Source organism: Pipistrellus kuhlii, unplaced genomic scaffold (genome assembly GCF_014108245.1).
Source record: "Pipistrellus kuhlii isolate mPipKuh1 unplaced genomic scaffold, mPipKuh1.p scaffold_m20_p_5, whole genome shotgun sequence".
In the NCBI taxonomy this organism is placed as follows: Eukaryota; Metazoa; Chordata; class Mammalia; order Chiroptera; family Vespertilionidae; genus Pipistrellus; species Pipistrellus kuhlii.
The window spans coordinates 23,427,535-23,445,370 of record NW_023425551.1 but is presented as its reverse complement, the minus strand read 5'-3'; the positions used below and the strand labels follow the sequence as shown (position 1 = coordinate 23,445,370).

Below are 17,836 nucleotides of genomic sequence, written 5' to 3'. Positions count from 1 at the left end.
GACTTTCTGCGACCTGTCACCCGAGCGGGAAGGGGGCGTGGACGACAGCAGATCAGCTGCGCTTTCCGTGGCCGCCGCCGGGCCGCCGCCGCCGCTGATTGGACCGGGCCGCGCAGGTCCGCCCAGAAATCGCTCCCGAGTGCCGCGCCGATCCAATCCCCCCCGGAAACCGCAGGCTGCGCGCGCGCCGAGTTCCGGGCAGGGGCTCCCGCGGCGGCGCCCCGGCTTCCGGCGCTGAGCTCGCTGCCGCCCCGGCGCGGTATGGAGGCGAAGGAGGCATCCGCGCCAGCTGCCGGCGGCGGGTGCCCGGTGTCGGCGGAAGAGATCGAAAAGTGGATGGAGGAGGCCATGCAAATGGTGAGGTCGCCGTCGCGGGTGGGAACTGCTCCGGCTCTCTACCCAGCCTGATCGTTTGAGCAAACGCCCCTTGTGCTTTCTTGTCCCCATCATCTCGTGGGCGCCACGCTCTCTGGGTAAACAGCTGGCTCGAGGCCATTCTCATAGTGGCTCTGAGGAAAGAAAAGAGGAAATACAGAAGTTGTTTCTTTTTCTTTGCCATGAAGTATGCGTCAAATGTCCCTGTCCAGCTGCTGTTGGCACATACATGCAGCGTTCCCTTCTTTGCTGTGAACACATTAGCAAATCCGCCAAATCACATTATTTTGTATTTATGACCCCTTGACCCCGTAGAAGGAAGGAAGCTGAGGATGTTTCTGGTTGTGTAGATAAACCAAGCTCCTGTACAGTCATATTCTACCATCCATCCATCCATCCATCCATCCATCCATCCATCCATGCATCCTACTGCCTTCCCCTTGCTCTGGACTGTTGGTTAAGGAGGGCTCTAATCAGATTGTGTATAATCCAAGCTTTCCCCACACTTATGTGTATCAGCGAGCTCTTTAACAAGGATAAAAGTGCATTCAGCATATATACAGGGTGTCCCCCCAAAATGTATACACACAATGTCTGTAGATTCTATTACATTTTGAAAACACTGCCTTTATAATTATTCAAAGTGTGTATACATTTTGGGGGACATCCTATCTATAATAATAAAAGGATAATATGCTAATTAGACCAGACATCCTTCCAGACGACCTTCTGGACGAAGCCAGGGCTAGGAGTGAAGTCTGGTCCCAAGTGCCAGAGGGAAGCAGGTACTGGCAGCTAGGGGAAGGAAGGCCGACTCTTGCACGAATTTCAGGCTTTGGGCCTCTGGCTAATTCATAATTATATCATTATTCACTCCACAGATGTTTCTTAAGTGCACTGTGCTTGGCAGTGGGGGTTCAATCCTGAAACTGTTTTCGGCACCTTCTCTGTTCTCTTGTCACATTATTTTCTCTGCATTCATATACTAATACAGCCAAACACTTTTCTCTAAGCCAGTAGGCATTACAGCATCTATGCATTTCTTACATAATGTTCTTCTAAACTTGTTTCTTATGCTTTTTTGAGAGTGAATCACAGTAAAAAAAAAATAATAATAATAATAAAAAAAAAATCTATTTTGTATTACAGCCCAGTAAGCATAATACAAATTATTTTATACTTACTATACATAGGGTTTAGAGATTAGACTAGCCTTTGTACAGACCCTAGAATGGCCATTGACAGCAAACTAAGATTCTTAACCTTCCAGCCTCCAGTGCCTTCTATTAAATGGGTAGATAGCCCTAACTGGTTTGGCTCAGTGGATAGAGCGTTGGCCTGCAGACTAAAGGGTCCCAGGTTCGATTCCGGTCAAGGGCATGTACCTTGACAACTGATCGATATTTCTCTCTCATCGATGGTTCTAACTCTCTGTCCCTCTCCCTTCCTCTCTGTAAAAAAATAAATGAAATATATTAAAAAAATAAAATAAAATGGGCAGATAATATCTATCTGTTAGGGCTGTATAAGGAAGTTCTTTACTTATTTTCAATAGTGGAGATTTAAAACAGTGTAAACATCAAACAATTAAATGGATCATCTATTCATACAGAGGAACACTGTGCAACCTTAAAAAAATCATGTGCTGAAAATATTATCCAGCATGGAAAAATGTGTATATTTCTCAATGGAAAAGGTAGACTGCTGAACTGTATATGTAGTATAAATCTATTTAACTTTTAAAAAACTACAAATATGTATATGCAGGCATAGAAAAAAATTTGAAAATCTTTTGTTACAGAATAATAACTAAGTGGTTTTATTTTTTAACCAAAGGCCTGGCGCACAAATTCGTGCATTGGTGGGATCTCTCAGCCTGGCTTGCACCAGTGCACATATCCATGTACCAGGTCCCTAGTATACATATAAGATCTTTGGTTAATCTCTTCCTGCCCTCCCTTTGAGATTTATCAGTCTGTTCCATGTTTCCATGCCTGTGCATTGAGCATCTGCCCCCTGGTGGTCAGTGTGTATTATAGCTACTGGTCAAATGTTTGCTTAGGCTTTTATATATATAGATATATGGATATTTTACCCCCAAGTTTTCCCCCTTGAATGTATTTTACTTTATAATTAGGGAAAAAGAAAGATGGAGTTTGTGAGTGTGTTTGTGCGTCTATCAATATCTATGTATCTATCTAGGTTTATCTATCAAGAGAAAGCGAGTGTTCTAAAAGAAGTCAATTATTTATTATTGGAGTATTCATTTCCTAGGTGTCTGGTATTGGTATAATATTGTGCTAGGCCTGAGGAGAATTCAAAAAGAAATCAAGCACAGATACTTAGCCATTTCAACAATTGTGCTGTAATTGTCTCCCATGTTTTAGGCCTTGTGCGGGGTACTAAGGCTGCAAAAGTGAGCCAATCGAGTTTGCCAGTGTGAGGACTGTGTGCTTGCCTCCCAGGTACATGCTGTTTCATGGGTGAACGTAAACCATTCACCAATGAAAAAGTTAATAAGTAATACGTCAAGGTTCCAAAATTAGAGACAAGTATAAAGTGCTATCAGATAATGGGCAGCACGGTCCTGAGCAAGTCAGTTGAGATCAGTTTGGGATGCTTACTGCATTTTAAAAAGAACAAAAGCAATGTGGGCTGGTGGAAAGGAAGGGAGTGGTTGATCAAAGCAGGGTAACTGTCAAGTGCCAATAAATGGAGGACTTTGTCTTGGTTGAGGAGGTGAGCCAGCTATCTATCTAGAAAAGGGCTTCCTAACCTGAAACTGTATAACAACATTATGTGCATGTGTCTGTTCCATGGGATGTGAGAGAGTTCATAACTTTCATCAGATGCTTAAAGGGCATTTGACTACAGTTTGCACAGACTCCTGATGAGTCCCTAGATATATTTCCTTTGAAAGGGTGTGTGTGTTGGGGGAGGGGGAAATGGAGGAAAAAAACAAGTTGTCCAGAAAACTCTTAGGTAGAAGGTAACAACATCCAAAAGATTACACTACAGCAGTTCCTGCTAATGACACTCAGAAGCTTTGTTTTTCTCTATCACCTTTAAATTCCTCAGCCTGCCACTGGCAACCTCCCAACTTCCACCTATCCTCCCCACCAGCCTAATTCTCCATTATTCTTCTAGGTTCTTACTTCTTAACCTTTTCACCATTCTATCCAAATTGCCTCCATATCACTGAGCCTTCTTTCTTGGCCAGTTTTTTCCTCAGGTCTTTCATAACACCAGACACTCCTGGTTTTCCTCCTGCCTCTCTAGGCATCTCTTAGTCTGCATTCCAAGATACTTCTTATTTGCTCCACCTTTTTTTTTTTTTTTTTTTTTTTTTTTTTTTTTTAACTTTTCATTTTGAAATATAGTTTCACAGGAAATTGCAAAACAGTGTCCAGGGAAGACCCATATACCATTCACCCAGTTTCCTGCAATGCTAGCATTTTACATAACACCAGTACAATATCAAAACCAGGAAGATGACATCAATGCAGTCTGAGTTTATTCAGGTTGCCTCATCTTTATAGGCACTCGTGTGTGTGCATGTGTGTGTGTAGTTCTGTGTAATTTTGTCACATGTCTAGTTTTGTTTAAATTACCACCATAACTGCTCCATAACTACAGGTTTGCTGATGCTGCCCTTTTATGGCCACCATCTCCTCCCAACCCTAAACCCAGGCAGCCATTTGTCTGCTCCCCATAACTATAATTTTGTCATTTAGGAATGTTATATACAAGAATATGTAAACTTTTGAGATTTTTTTTTCCTCATTCAACATAATTTCCTTGAGATTCATCCAACTTGTTGAGTCAATCAGTAGTTCATTCCTTTTTATTGCTGTGTAGTTTTTCCATGGTAGGGATGTACCGAAGTTTGTCTCAGTATTTCCTCACTGAAGGACGTTTGGGTCATTTCCAGTTTTGGGCTATTATGAATAAAACGTCTATGAACATTTGTGTCTGTATATGAAATTATGTACTGTAGAAACATAAGATTTCATTTTCCTGGGTAAAAATATGTGCAAGAGTGCAATTGCTGAGTTATGTGTTAAGTGCATGTTTAGTTTTTCAAGAAGCTGCCCAACTATTTTTCAGAGTGGCTTGTACCATTTTACATTTTACATTCCTACCAGCAGTGTATGAATGATCTTGTTTCTCCATAGCCTTCCCAGCATTCGGTGTTTTTAACTTTTCATTTGAACCATTCTGATAGGTATGTATTATAGTACCATGTCATTGTGGATTTAATTTGCATTTTCTTAATGGCTAATGTTGTGGACATATTTTCATGTGCTTATTTGCCATTTGTATGTCTTCTTTGGCTAAATGTCTTTAATGTATTTTGCCCATTTTTTTAAGGGGCTTGTTTGGAGTTTCTTTATGTAGTCTACATACTATCTTTGTTCAGTATGTGGTTTACAAATATGTCCTTCCAGTTTTAGTTTGCCTTTTCTTCCTCTTACTTGGGGTATTAGTTTCCTGTGGCTTTTGTAACAAATTGCTACAAACTTGGTGGCATAAAGCAATAAGTTTATTCTCTTATTTTTCTGCAGGCCAGGAGCCAGCAATCAGTTTCTCTGGGCCACCAATGTTTCAGCAGGGCTGAGCGCCTCCTGGAGGCTCTAACGGACATATTTCCTTGGCTTTTCCGGATTCCAGAGCAAGCATGTTAGCTACTGTGAATCAATCTATTATGACCATTCTTTTGCTGTTTTTTATTGTTGTTGTTTTTGTAGATATACATTCCCTTTTCTTAAAGAAACATTCATGAGTAGAATTTGTCCATAGGTGATATATTTGTTTACTTTTAAAGGAAACTTCCAAAATGTTCTCCAAGATGGTTATGCCATTTTCACCTAGAGTGCTCCTCGGGGTTTTTTTGTGTGTGTTTTTTTAAAGTATGTTTCTGGAACGCTAGAGGATACTTTATGTCCTTTTCAGAGAAACAAAATTAAGCAAGTAGAATTTTAACAAGGAAAGATTTTTTAAAAAGGATTTACACCATTTATTTATTCTTCTACCTCTTTGCAAATATTTATATTCTCTCTGAAAAGGTGCATAGATCCTGGAAATTTAAGAACAAGCATCAATAAGTCTTTTGATCACCTCTGCTTCCAATGAGGAAAATAAATAACTCAGGAGCTCAGGACCTAATGAAGGGATTTGTTCCTGATCTCCCTCCATATGGACGCCCAGAGAGCAAGGAATATGTGTTCCCACTTTGTATGTGTTTTGCTAGGTTTCAGTTTTGTCTTTGATAAATAGGATGGATGAACTTGAAAGTCCACATAGCACTAGCACTAACACCAGATTATTCCCTGGCTGCCAAGCACTGAGCTGTATCTGAGAGAAGGGAAAGGTCAGCCACAATTCTCTGTTCTGGTATTTATACGTACGTTTAGTCCTCTTGCTGCATCTGTTTCTTCCCTGTAGTCCTTTCAAGCATTGAACATTACATCTTGAAATTTCCACTTTGTTTTTCAGGCCAAAGAAGCCCTAGAAAATACTGAAGTTCCTGTTGGCTGCCTTCTGGTCTACAACAACGAGGTTGTGGGGAAAGGAAGGAATGAAGTTAATCAAACCAAAAATGTATGTGAGTATAATTGCATATACAGGGCAATGACAGTTAAAGTGGGTGCAGTTATCACAGCTGGTGAGAAGATGGGTCTCTGTAGAGTCCGATAAAGTATCAACGGAAAGGTAGTTTCCCTAAACAGCTCTTTTTGTTGAATGCCTTTTTTTTTTTCTTTTTTCTTTTTTTTTCTTTCTGATTCTAAAAGTGACACATGTTGACTTTAACACTTTAACCTCAGGACAATTTTATTACATTGATATGTCAGTATAGAAGAAATGAGTCTATCTCTGTTTTAAGCAAAGCTAATATATGAAAATTTCACTTTAACTTATCTCTTTAACTCATATCACATACTTTAGTAGCTCTAAAAGGATGTATAAAGAAGCTATTTCTATTTCAGATAATTCAATGGGATGAAGTCTCCACTACATGGAGTATGTACACTTTACTAGGTTATTAGATTTTTAATTTATTGTGGTTAGGTTGGGAAGCTTATGAATTAAGGCAACCCTTCTTGAATACGGTTATCACAACAGTGTGTCCCAGTAACCATAGATGAAGCGTCAGATTTTAAGATTATAAGAAATAAGAAGCACTCAGTGGACTCAAGGAGAGCATAAGCCCAGTCTCACAGACTTTGATCTTGTTGTGTGACCTTGGCAGCCAGGGAACAATCTGGTGTTAGTGCTAGTGCTATGTGGACTTTCAAGTTCATCCATCCTATCTATCAAAGACAAAACTGAGACCTAGCAAAACACATACAAAGTGGGAACACATATTCTCAAAGCAATTATGTGGAGTCAAAATATCTGTGAGATAAGTAATAAACACAATACTGCAATTAGTGACTATATAGATACCTATATTTGGGAGTAGAATTTTAGGTAATTGTCATATTTCCCCATTTGTATTTTGTGATTTATTTGGCACAGTATCTTTAACATAAGAACTTTGGATGTCCTCACAACATTCATCTAACTGCCCAATGACATGTTTTCTTCTTTACTTTGAAATTAACCTGGATTATTTTGGTATTCTGTGTCCTATAGAAGATTATCCTATAATCACAGTCTAGAAAGACTCCTGACCCCAAATGAGGAAACCTGAGCCCTTCTTTGGCTTTAATACAGCTCCAATTTCCAGTTACCATCGTTATCACCTGTTCCATTGTGTGGCTTTAATACATTCTGTCTTAGCTTCTGGTTCTTCTGCCATAAAGGAGGAAGTTGCTTAATATGATTCAGTCCAACAATAACTTATTGAGAACTATGGGGAGATTTGATTTAATCATTCTAAATCTGATTTATAAAAAGCACTCTAATTGGGGAAACTTTTCCAAGCTCCCCAGTGGGTTCTGATATGCCACCAGGTTTGGGAACCTCTTTTCTAAAATCCCTTCTGGCTCTGAGTTTATAATCGTGGCTTTCATGATACTTGGGTCATTGTGACAGCATTTTTCACACTCTGTCCTTGGTCACAGGTAAATGAGCAACTTTCTGTTTACCAGACTTTAGTCTTGTTGAGGACAGAGAGTTTTATTCCACACAGAATTTAGCACAGTGGCTTGGATATAGATAATACTCAATATAAGTTTATTGATATATGTGATGATCATGCATATCTACATATATAAAAGCCTAAGCGACCGGTTGAACAGTTACTATGACATGCACTGACCGCCAGGGGGCAGACACTCAATGCAGGAGCTGCCCCCTGATGGTTAGTGTGCTACCACAGCCAACCTCCGGTAGCCCCTCCCCCCAACCTGATTGGGACTAGACGAGATGGCTAGGCTGAGGAACCCCACCCGTGCATGAATTTGTACACTGGGTCTCTAGTTATAAATAATTATTGCATAAAAGAGTACATTATGGCATTATACAGCCTGTGCTTCCCATAATTCAGATTGCTTTGAGAGGTGTAGGAAACAGTGCACTCCATTTTACCTATGGGTAAACCAAGACTTAGAGAAAATATGTAACTAATTTGCACAAGGCCACATAATTAGTAATGTCACAATAAGGATTAAATTTAAACATGGTTGATTCCAAATGCTGTGTGATTTCTCCTGAATTCTACTGCTTACATGAGGTATCTGAGAGCTAAACCAAAAACCTGCCAGTATATAAAATCTTATCCCAAAGAAAATGTGAGGCATTCAGTAAAAATAAAATGTAGATACTTAGAGTAAGGTCAGTAACAGCCTTGAAAACATTTGAAACTGGAGCAAAATGAAAATTTTGCTTATGAAAATTCCCTAAAATATTCAGAAATACTAGGATCATCTTTCTTTCTTTCTTTCTTTCTTTCTTTCTTTCTTTCTTTCTTTCTTTCTTTCTTTCTTTCTTTCTTTTTTTTTAAATATATATTTTATTTATTTTGTACAGAGAGGAAGGGAGAGAGATAAAGAGTTAGAAACATCAATGAGAGAGAGTCATCGATCAGCTGCCTCTTGCACACCCCCTACTGGGGATATGCCCGCAACCAAGATACATGCCCTTGACCGTAATCGAACCTGGGACCCTTCAGTCCCCAAGCCGACACTCTATCCACTGAGCCAAACCGGTTTCTGCATCTTTTTTTAAAATTTTTTTATAAGACATTTCTTCACTGTGGCATTTTAATTGAAGGAGCATACCCTTACTTAACTACAATATAGCATGGTACTTAACTACAATATAGCATGATTCGTACAGCATTTCAGATGAAATGTCTTTTTTTGGTGATGTTACGGTACTTGACCTGGGGACTAGGTTGTCAACTGCTAAAATACAGTTACCTATAGCAAACATTGTCAAGGCAAGAAGCTCCTCTCTCTTTTCAGGCGACTCGACATGCAGAAATGGTGGCCATCGACCAGGCCCTAGCCTGGTGCCGGGGCAGCGGCCGGAGCCCCTCCGCGGTGTTTGAGCAAACGGTGCTGTACGTCACGGTGGAGCCATGCATCATGTGCGCAGCTGCCCTCCGCCTCATGAGTATCCTTGGGCTTCGTGGTTGATGTCTGTACCCTTCCTGTGAACTTGAAAGTGGCCGGACAGGTAACCTGTCCCTACAGAGACTTATGAAACAAATTCTAGGAGGGAAGGCCAAAATGCTTTAGAAAAGATTTTTAAATAGTAAAATAGCCTTTTTGAAAAATGTCTATAAAAAAGAAAAAGAAGAAGAAAAATGTCTATAAACATGGAACTATATAAACTGAGATGGAAAAGCTTAGCATTAATTTGAACTGTAATAGAAGAATAAATCATAATTTAAGTTAAAATAGGATAAAACTACATAAAGAAAGGTCTGGGAAAAAAATGCACCTAAGGCTTGCCTTTGGATAATAGATTTTGGTGATTTAAATTTTTTCTTTCTCCATTTATTTGCTTGTTTGTTTGTTTTTTTTAATATATTTTTATTGATTTCAGAGTGGAAGGGAGAGAGAAAAAGAGATAAAAACATCAATGATGAGAGAGAAACATTGATTGGCTGCCTCCTGTATGCCCTCTATTGGGGATGGAGCTGGCAACCCAGGCATGTGCCCTTGTCCAGAATCGAACCTGAGATCCTTCAGTCCACAGACCATTGCTCTATCCACCTCGCCAAACCGGCTAGGGCTGTTTATATGTTTTTATTTGCTTACTTTTGCCATAAATACTTATTATGATATATGATAAATTTTGTCAAAAGTCAATATAAAGAACTAACCAATATATTATGATATAGTTGTAAATAAATGGGAAACTGATAGTTACAGCTCTTTGTCTTCCATAGAGTACCGTATTTTTCGGACCATAAGACGCACCGGACCATAAGACGCACCAGTTTTTAGAGAAGGGAAATGAAGAAAAAAAGATTCTGAAACAAATAGTGTCCTAAAATATTTTATGTGCATTAAAACCCAACATCACAGTCATAAACACATGTAATCAACCCTGTAAAGTAAACAGCAGCATTTAGAACCATTTTAGAGCCGGGCAAGCACACAGAGACCACACAGAGCCGGGCAAGTAAAAAAACTTTTTTTTAAAGTATATGTGTAGGCTATATTTGGACCATAAGACGCAGGGACTTTTCCCCCCCACTTCTGTGGGAAAAAAAAGTGCATCTTATGGTCCGAAAAATACGGTAAGTGACACAAATACTGAGTACTGCAAGTTAGTCTCTAAAGATTTAAACAAATTTATGTAATAATTTAAAACTCAGTTTCACACTTGGATGTTTTTATCTATGTATTTTGCTGTCTATGGGTGAAACATTTGATCACTTTTAAAATAATACAGAGAGTTTTGAGTCTGATAAAATGTACAATCTCGATAAAGAAGCCAGTATTAGTCAACAGATTTCTATACAGAGTGGTTCAGCTTTAGCCCGCTTTGTACTGGGCATAGGATATATTTTATTTGGGGAAATCACAGATAACAATTTGTTATCTCTACAAGGTGAAAATCTCTGGATTAAATACCTGCCTCTTTTTTTGGCTCTGATTCTCTAATGATTCCAAAACAACCGATTTTAGGAAAAACCAGAGAGAACACCACACTGAACATTTGCCAGTTATATATTTAGTTTTCATTCTGTTTGCAGTTGTGAGATATTAATTTCTAAATCCTTTAAACCTCTTTTGTGTAACTCATTTTATGATTTTTAAGCTTAAACCCAAGCTCAGTTGTTTTAAGAGTAGCATGAGCTTTCCTCTCCAGAATGGCCGGTGTAAATCCTAGTTTTGTCTTGTACTGCACATTCTCTGTAGGACCTTAATTCTCTCACATAAATCCCGCTGGTTGTGTATGGCTGTCAGAATGAACGTTTTGGTGGTTGTGGCTCTGTTCTAGACATTGCCTCTGCTGATTTACCAAATACTGGGAGACCGTTTCAGGTAACATGAATTGTTATGCTTTTTGTTTCTTTCTAATGTCTTTGATCTCATCATGGGCTTGTGAATAGTGAGCATATGGTGGGTATACCCGAAACCAGGATAGAACTACACAGGTTCTCAGGACTGCTGGTCGAATTCAGTGAGTGACAGGCAGTCATTTCCGGGTGAGTACCCAGCTCAGAATCAACTGAATTTGTGTTGGAGGAGAGCCTTCCAAGGTATCTTCTGACAACCTTTGCCCAGGCCTTGAGGCATGCTCGAGGACATTATCTACTGTTGGCGTTTTCACTCAGTGAGTGTTCCTGGCTCCATGCTATAACAAGTTTGTGTGAAGCTTGGCCTCTGACAGTGACAGTAGATGCTGTTTACCATAAACACAATGTTTTTGCACAAATTCAGTAATTCGCTCGATTGCTGCATACTATTTTTGGTGTGTAGCAATCAATACCTGTATTTTATTTTTCCCCGTGCCCTTGATATTGAGCGGGTAGTTCTAGCAGAGTCCTGGGGGCACAGGCCAGCGAGGGTGAGGTTAAGGAGGAAATGAGAGCCCCCAAACTGAAGGCCATGATTCTGGAAAATCCTCAAGGAGCAGCGGAGAGTAGCTTGCCTGGGCACAAGGTAGAAGGAAGGTCATTGGGCTGTTTTCCCCAGCTTTATTGAGGTATTATTGACATCTAGCATTGTGTAAGTTTAAGGTGTAAGACATGATGATTTGATACATGTATATATTGTGACATGTTTACCACAATAAGGTGGGTTAACACATCCTTCACCTTATATAATTATTGGGTCGGCAGCTAAGTAATTGCGGATTTTTAAAAGAAAATCAAAGACAATTTTTTTATGGAACTAAATAACTTTATTCTGTAATGTATTGCCCATTTTGATCAATGACCTTTTGCCATCTTTCAGGCAGCATCATAATCCCACGTTCAAAAAACTTCTGGTTTTTATTAGCAAAAAACTGAATCAGGTACGATTTGACATCATCATCATTATTGAAATTTTTACCATTCAAGGAGTTTTGTAAAGATCGAAACAAAAAGTAATCAGATGGTGCAAGGTCAGGACTATATGGTGGATGTGGCAAAACATCCCAACCAAGCTCCATTAATTTTTGCTGAGTGACCAAAGATGTGTGTGGCCTTGCATTGTCATGATGGAATACAACACCTTTTCGATTTGTCAATTCGGGCCACTTTTCTTCAACTGCATTGTTTAATTTTGTTAGTTGTTCAATGTAGACATCAGAATTGATCGTTTGGTTGGGTGGTAAGAGTTCAAAGTAGACAATTCCTTTGTAATCCCACCAAACTGATAACAAAACCTTCTTTTGATGAATATCAGCTTTTGATGTTGTTTGAGTTGGTTCACCTGGCCTGCTCCACGATCTTTTCCGCTTGATATTGTTGTAAACAACCCATTTTTCATTGCCAGTTATCAGTCGTTTTAAAAATGGATCATTTTCATTACGTTTCTTTAGCAAATGGCAGCTGCTAATGCGTTGCGTTAACTGTGATTCTTTCAGTTCGTGAGGAACCCATGTATCGAGTTTTTGAACATAGCCAAGTTGTTTTAAGTGATTTTCAATGCATGTATGTGATACATGAAGCTTCTCTGCAATCTCACGTGTTGTACTGTGACAGTCCGAATTGATTATTGCTTTGATTAGGGCGTCATAAACTTCAACTGGACGACCAGAGCGTTTTTCATCTTTGAGTGAAAAATCACCAGAACGAAATTTGGCAAACCAATTTTGACACTGCCGTTCTTTTAAGGCTTCGTCACCATAAACAGCACATAACTTTTTATGAGCTTGCGATGCGTTTTTCCCTTTGCGGAAATAAAAAAGCAAAATATGACGAAAATGTTCCTTTTGATTTTCCATTTTTCAACGAACGCCAAACGAAAACTACAAAACAGATCAAAAAACTTTTTTTACTGATTAACAGCTGAATAGCCAACTATCAAATAACAAAATGTGTTTTACATTTGTACTACGTCTGCAAACCTAAAAATTCAACTGAAGCCATATATGTGTGAAACCCGCAATTACTTAGCTGCCGACCCAATACCATGTTGTCATTGTTGCTCTGGTGAGAACATTTAAACTCTACTCTCATAGCAACTATAGTATATAATATAGTTATCTTGCTGAATCTTAAATTTCCTGGAACTTAACCCTCTTATAACAGAAAGTTTGAACCTTTTGGCCAGTGTCTCCCCATTTCTGTCACCCCTTGGCCTCTGGCAACCAACCTCTGCTTCTAAAAGAAAATATAGTATATAAATACACACACACAGAATATTATTCAGCTATAAACAAAGAGATCCTTCCATTTACGACAACATGATGGATCTCTAGGGTATTATGCAAAGTCAGACAGAAAAGGACAAATACTGCAGGATTTCACTTATATGTGAAATCTAAACATGTTGAACTCCTAAGAGGCTATTTGCTTTGATGGGGAAGGTTTTTGCAGCCTCTGTAGGTGCAGGAGAAAGGGGGCCTCATTTTGAGCAGCAGATGGAGCCTGCCAGTCCCCTGTGGTGCTGCTCTCTGGTTCCTTCTTGACTGTATGCTGCCTCCAGACGGGCCTTCCTGAAGTCTCTGCTCTTATTTCATGCAACTCAGAAGGGTGCAATGTATCAAGTTCAAACTCCTGCCACAAGCTTTCAAAGCCCTACATATTTTTACTTTGTTTATTCTCTAATTTCTTTCCTTATACTTTCTCAATAACCACTCCTGCCCCATCAGCTGGTTTCCTCACATACAACCCAAGCTTGTTCTTATTCTTTCCCTAATATGTTCTGTTTAGCCTCTTTAAATATTCTCTATCATTAGGGCAGGTTCAAGTTTCAGATCTTTACCTTGCCACAATTTCGCTTTCTTCCATGTTATTCTTTTTTCCCAATTAGGTACCAAGATAGCACAAAGTGAACACTTTAAAAATCCTCTATAGTAATTAAGGATTGACAATTTTTTCCCCTGTAAAGGGCCTGATAGTAAATATTTTAATTTTTGTGAGCCATTTATGTCTCTATCCATATTCTTATTTTTTTAACCCTTTATAAAGATAAAACCCCTTTTTATCTAATAATTTTTAGCTGTGGACAGCCAACCATAGCTCTATAGCAGAGGTCGGCAAACTGCAGCTCGCGAGCCGCATGCGGCTTCTGAGCTACTGTTTGCCGCTCTGTTGACTAATGAATTTGCTGACCACTGCTCTATAGCATCAAACACTTACTGGACCACATTAAATAAGACCAGATAAAAATAACTAATACTTACTGAGCCCTAATGATGTGCTAGGTTCTTAACAGGCATGGTTTTATTTAATTTTATTGAATCCTCACAAATCCTTCTGGGTTAATTTGCTATAATTAAATACATTTTACATATGAGAAAACTGAAGCATAGAGACTTTAAGAATTTTACCCTATGTCACATAGTTCATAACTTCAATAGTAGTTGGTTGAGAAATAATAACTAGTTGATTGAGATTATATTTGACAGGCCAGATAGCTATTCTTTTGGAAACATGCTTCCCGTGTTATTAATATCCACAAAGTGTATTAACATGATCTGTTTATATAAATATATATATGTTGCCTTTTTTATGGAACACAACACACATTATCATAGGCCTATGGTCATTCTGAACTTTCTCTTTTCATCAGTGCATTCCAGGGTATCGGGCTGAGGAAGCAGTGGAAATGTTAAAGAACTTCTACAAACAAGAAAATCCAAATGGTCAGTTTTCCCTATTGTATATAAAGTACCTCACTTCAAACAAATCAGGACAAAGAGAGTCTGACACGGCCTGCCTCTTCACCTTCTCTTTTTCTTTTCTGTCCTCATAGCACCAAAATCAAAGGTTCGGAAAAAGGAGTGCCAGAGACCCTGAGTTTGTTTTAACGAAGGACTGACGCCCCTGGATGAAATTCTTGCCTGAACACTGGTGATGTCATTGAAGCAGATGTTATGTATCGTCCTTAACCTGTGGGAAAATGGTCTCTCATCATTTCCTCTGTTAAAGGAACACATGAACACTGTGACAAAGTCTGACAATTGCAATAAACAGTTTTTCCACAAGCTGGAAAATGGAAGATCAAGGTTTTAGAAATTAGTGAGCAGCATGATGCACTTCCTGCCAAATGCATCACCAGTTCAGGACAGTGCTGTCAGAGCATGTACCAGTGCCGGGCTGTGCCACTGCGGACCCCTGCTCCACGCCTGGTGTTGCAGAACTGCATTTTTCATTCTTTGCATCCACTGTGTTCTCCCAGCCTGCTGGGGGCCCGTGACTTCCTTGGAAATTGTCTGTGTTGCGTACCTGTAGACCGTGATTATCTGGTCTTTTGAACAGATTTTTACCTTTACAAAGCATTTAGAGAAAATGCATATCGTAAAACAAGTGCTTACGTGTCATTTTAAATTGCAACATATTGCTAAAATAAAACCGTATTTGTGCCTTTTTTTTTTAAAGATGGATAATGTTCAAAATAGAAGATAAAACCATAAAGGGGACAATTCCTTCTTGGTTATTGAGCAACTGTATTGGGCATCAGTGAACAAAACAAAGAATCCTGCCCTCATGGAGCTTATGTTCTAGCAGGGGAGACAGATACTAAACAGAATAGATTATATAGCATGTGAGAGCGTGGTCCGGATTAGGCTAAAACAATGGGCATGCTATTGGTGGTGGCAATGCTGGTTGCACAACTAAATTGATCTGAAATTGAATACAGTTCTTTATTTAAAAATCCAGATTTAGAATTTAAAGTCTAAAATTATACAGTGTGAACACAGCCCAGGAAAAGGTATCCACAGCAGGCACTCACAGACATTCCCGCTGACTGGCTGAGGCGCTGCAGAGCTGGGCTGCAGTGCTCAGAGCTGGGCTGCAGTGCTCCCTGTCTGCCCAGAAGGGGGCCTCCGTGTTCTACCGGAAGCCCCGCTCCAGGCCCTGGACAGCAGCTCCTCAGTTGCATTTCTTCAGTGGGTTTATTTCCTTGATGCAAAGCATCTGTATTTGTTGGTTCTGCCATTTGAACGATGTCTCTGACTTGTTTGTTTTGAATTACATTACAGGCTGGAAAGTAATTGTAAAAGTTTTTTATATTGCTGAGAGTAGCAGCTAATCACAGTGACATGCTTCAGAGGATTTATAATTGCTCTATTTTGTATGTATATGTTTTTAACTGCATTTGAGTTTTTATGGAGAAGAATAAGCATGATTTTAAATCTATAATAATGTTACATGTAACTTCTCTTCAATTTATCCTGCTTTTAAGATTATCCTCTCATTAAATTTTAGTGCTTTGACTAGTTTATTCCTATTTGTAGTCGGTCATAATTCATTTCTGGCTCCGTATGCTTTTCGGCAAGCAGACATCATTTCACTTACTGTCTTCATATCATTTTCTGGAAGATTATTTGCAGACAAAAAAACTTGGGATATTTCCTCCAGAGAGTACCACCCAGTATGTCTGGTTAAGCATCTTATGCCAAGTAGGTTCTTAGTAAACAAGTGTTAAATAAAATTATTAATTGGAATTTGGGAGGAAATTAGCAATAAAGAGACTGTCTAGGGTAAAAAGCCAAAACCAAAAATGGTATGTGGCTATTTTAACCCAGAGATAGTCACTACTAAACGTATCTAGAAAATATAATAATAAAAGTATAATATGCTAATTAGAACGGACAGCCAACTGACCTGCCACACTTCCTTCCAGACAAAGCTGGGGCTGCGAGGACCGAGGCAGCCACCATAGCTGCGAGGGCCGACCCCTTGCATGAATTTCGTGCACTGGGCCTCTAGTAAAATTATAAACAGGAAAGGATAGAAAAGACTTACAAATATACATATGTTCTGGTGGTGTTGTGTTTTGGAAAGTGGGTATTTTCTAATTCTTAAGCATGGCTGAAAATTTTAATTTTGGTAATGACCTTTTTGATTATTCAGTGACTGACATAGAAGTCTCCTAAATTTTTGGTCTTAGGCACAGTTCCCTGCCTAATTATTATTATTATTTTTGGAGGGGGTCAGTATAGATGGTGTATTGCAGATTGGAGGTTGGCACCTCTAGTGCTGGTATAGGACCATTATGGGATCAGAGACATTAAGACTGAAGAATTCTGACAGCAATTTTGAAGTGGTGGGGAAGAGTTGTGGATAGCTCATGAGGCGATCTTGCTTTCTGAGTACCACATTCTCCAGCTACTGAGACATGGCTTAAAATATTAAGATGCTCCAGTTAAAAAGATAGACTCCAAATGATTGATATTGATAGTAACTATGAGGCTAGCTGAGAGACATGCTTTGTGTATGAGATAATTCTGGAAGTTGTGGGATGCAAAAAGGTCTTAGAATTTCTACCCTGTTTAGAGAGATTACTGGGAAGTGATTGCATATATGTTGCTAGAGTATCCAATGTTTACTGGTTTTTGCAATGAATTCTGCTGAAATGGGTGGTAGATAATGCTCTGGCAGGCGTCAATCACTGATAAGAGAGCATGTTAAAATACCTTTGTACTTTCATGTTACTTGGCGAAGCATCTCTTCCTGTGTTGTATTTGGAATATCATGGAGAGAAATTAGACAGCCAATGTAGGCAAGAGCTATTCATTTTTCCTTAAATTCTCTGGAAATAATTTAAAGTGATAGCAAAGTTGCAAAAATACCCATGTATTCCTTATTCTTCAGACCTATTTTAACATTTTATACCTTTAGCTTTATTTGCTCGCTTTCTTCTCTCTCTATTGGTATATCATGGTTTCTCTGAACCATTTGGTACAAAATTACATGCATCATACATCACGGTCCTTTACCTAGAAATGTTTCAGTATTTATAAGCATAGGATATTCTCTTATATAATCACATCGATACATTACTTTTATCTACTGTGCTGCCCCTACTTTCCTCTGCAATATTAGATCCATTCTGGGGTCCAATATCATGTAACTCATGTGTCTTTAGCTTCTTTTAGTCTAGAACATTCCCAT

General features: G+C 39.0%; 1 protein-coding gene across 5 annotated transcripts; it reads left to right on the top strand.

Moving 5' to 3' along the window:
* The first annotated feature begins 119 nt into the window (after nt 1–119).
* Nucleotides 120–15,308, top strand: ADAT2 (adenosine deaminase tRNA specific 2). 5 transcript variants are annotated; one of them, XR_004983614.2, is made up of 7 exons: nt 140–357; nt 5,872–5,976; nt 8,787–8,937; nt 10,717–10,823; nt 13,746–13,788; nt 14,508–14,580; nt 14,691–15,308. XR_004983614.2 is itself a non-coding variant. In XM_036413391.2 (6 exons), exons 1-6 carry the CDS (start codon nt 262–264, stop codon nt 14,732–14,734), a joined length of 576 nt encoding a protein of 191 aa, XP_036269284.1. In that variant the 5' UTR covers nt 120–261; the 3' UTR covers nt 14,735–15,308. The 5 variants fall into 5 exon arrangements, 2 of the variants coding, with proteins under 2 accessions (XP_036269284.1, XP_045429170.1); XM_036413391.2 differs by lacking the exon at nt 13,746–13,788 and having other exon boundaries at nt 120–357; XR_004983613.2 differs by lacking the exons at nt 13,746–13,788; nt 14,691–15,308 and adding an exon at nt 11,000–11,115 and having other exon boundaries at nt 14,508–14,560.
* Nucleotides 15,309–17,836: the final 2,528 nt, after the last annotated feature.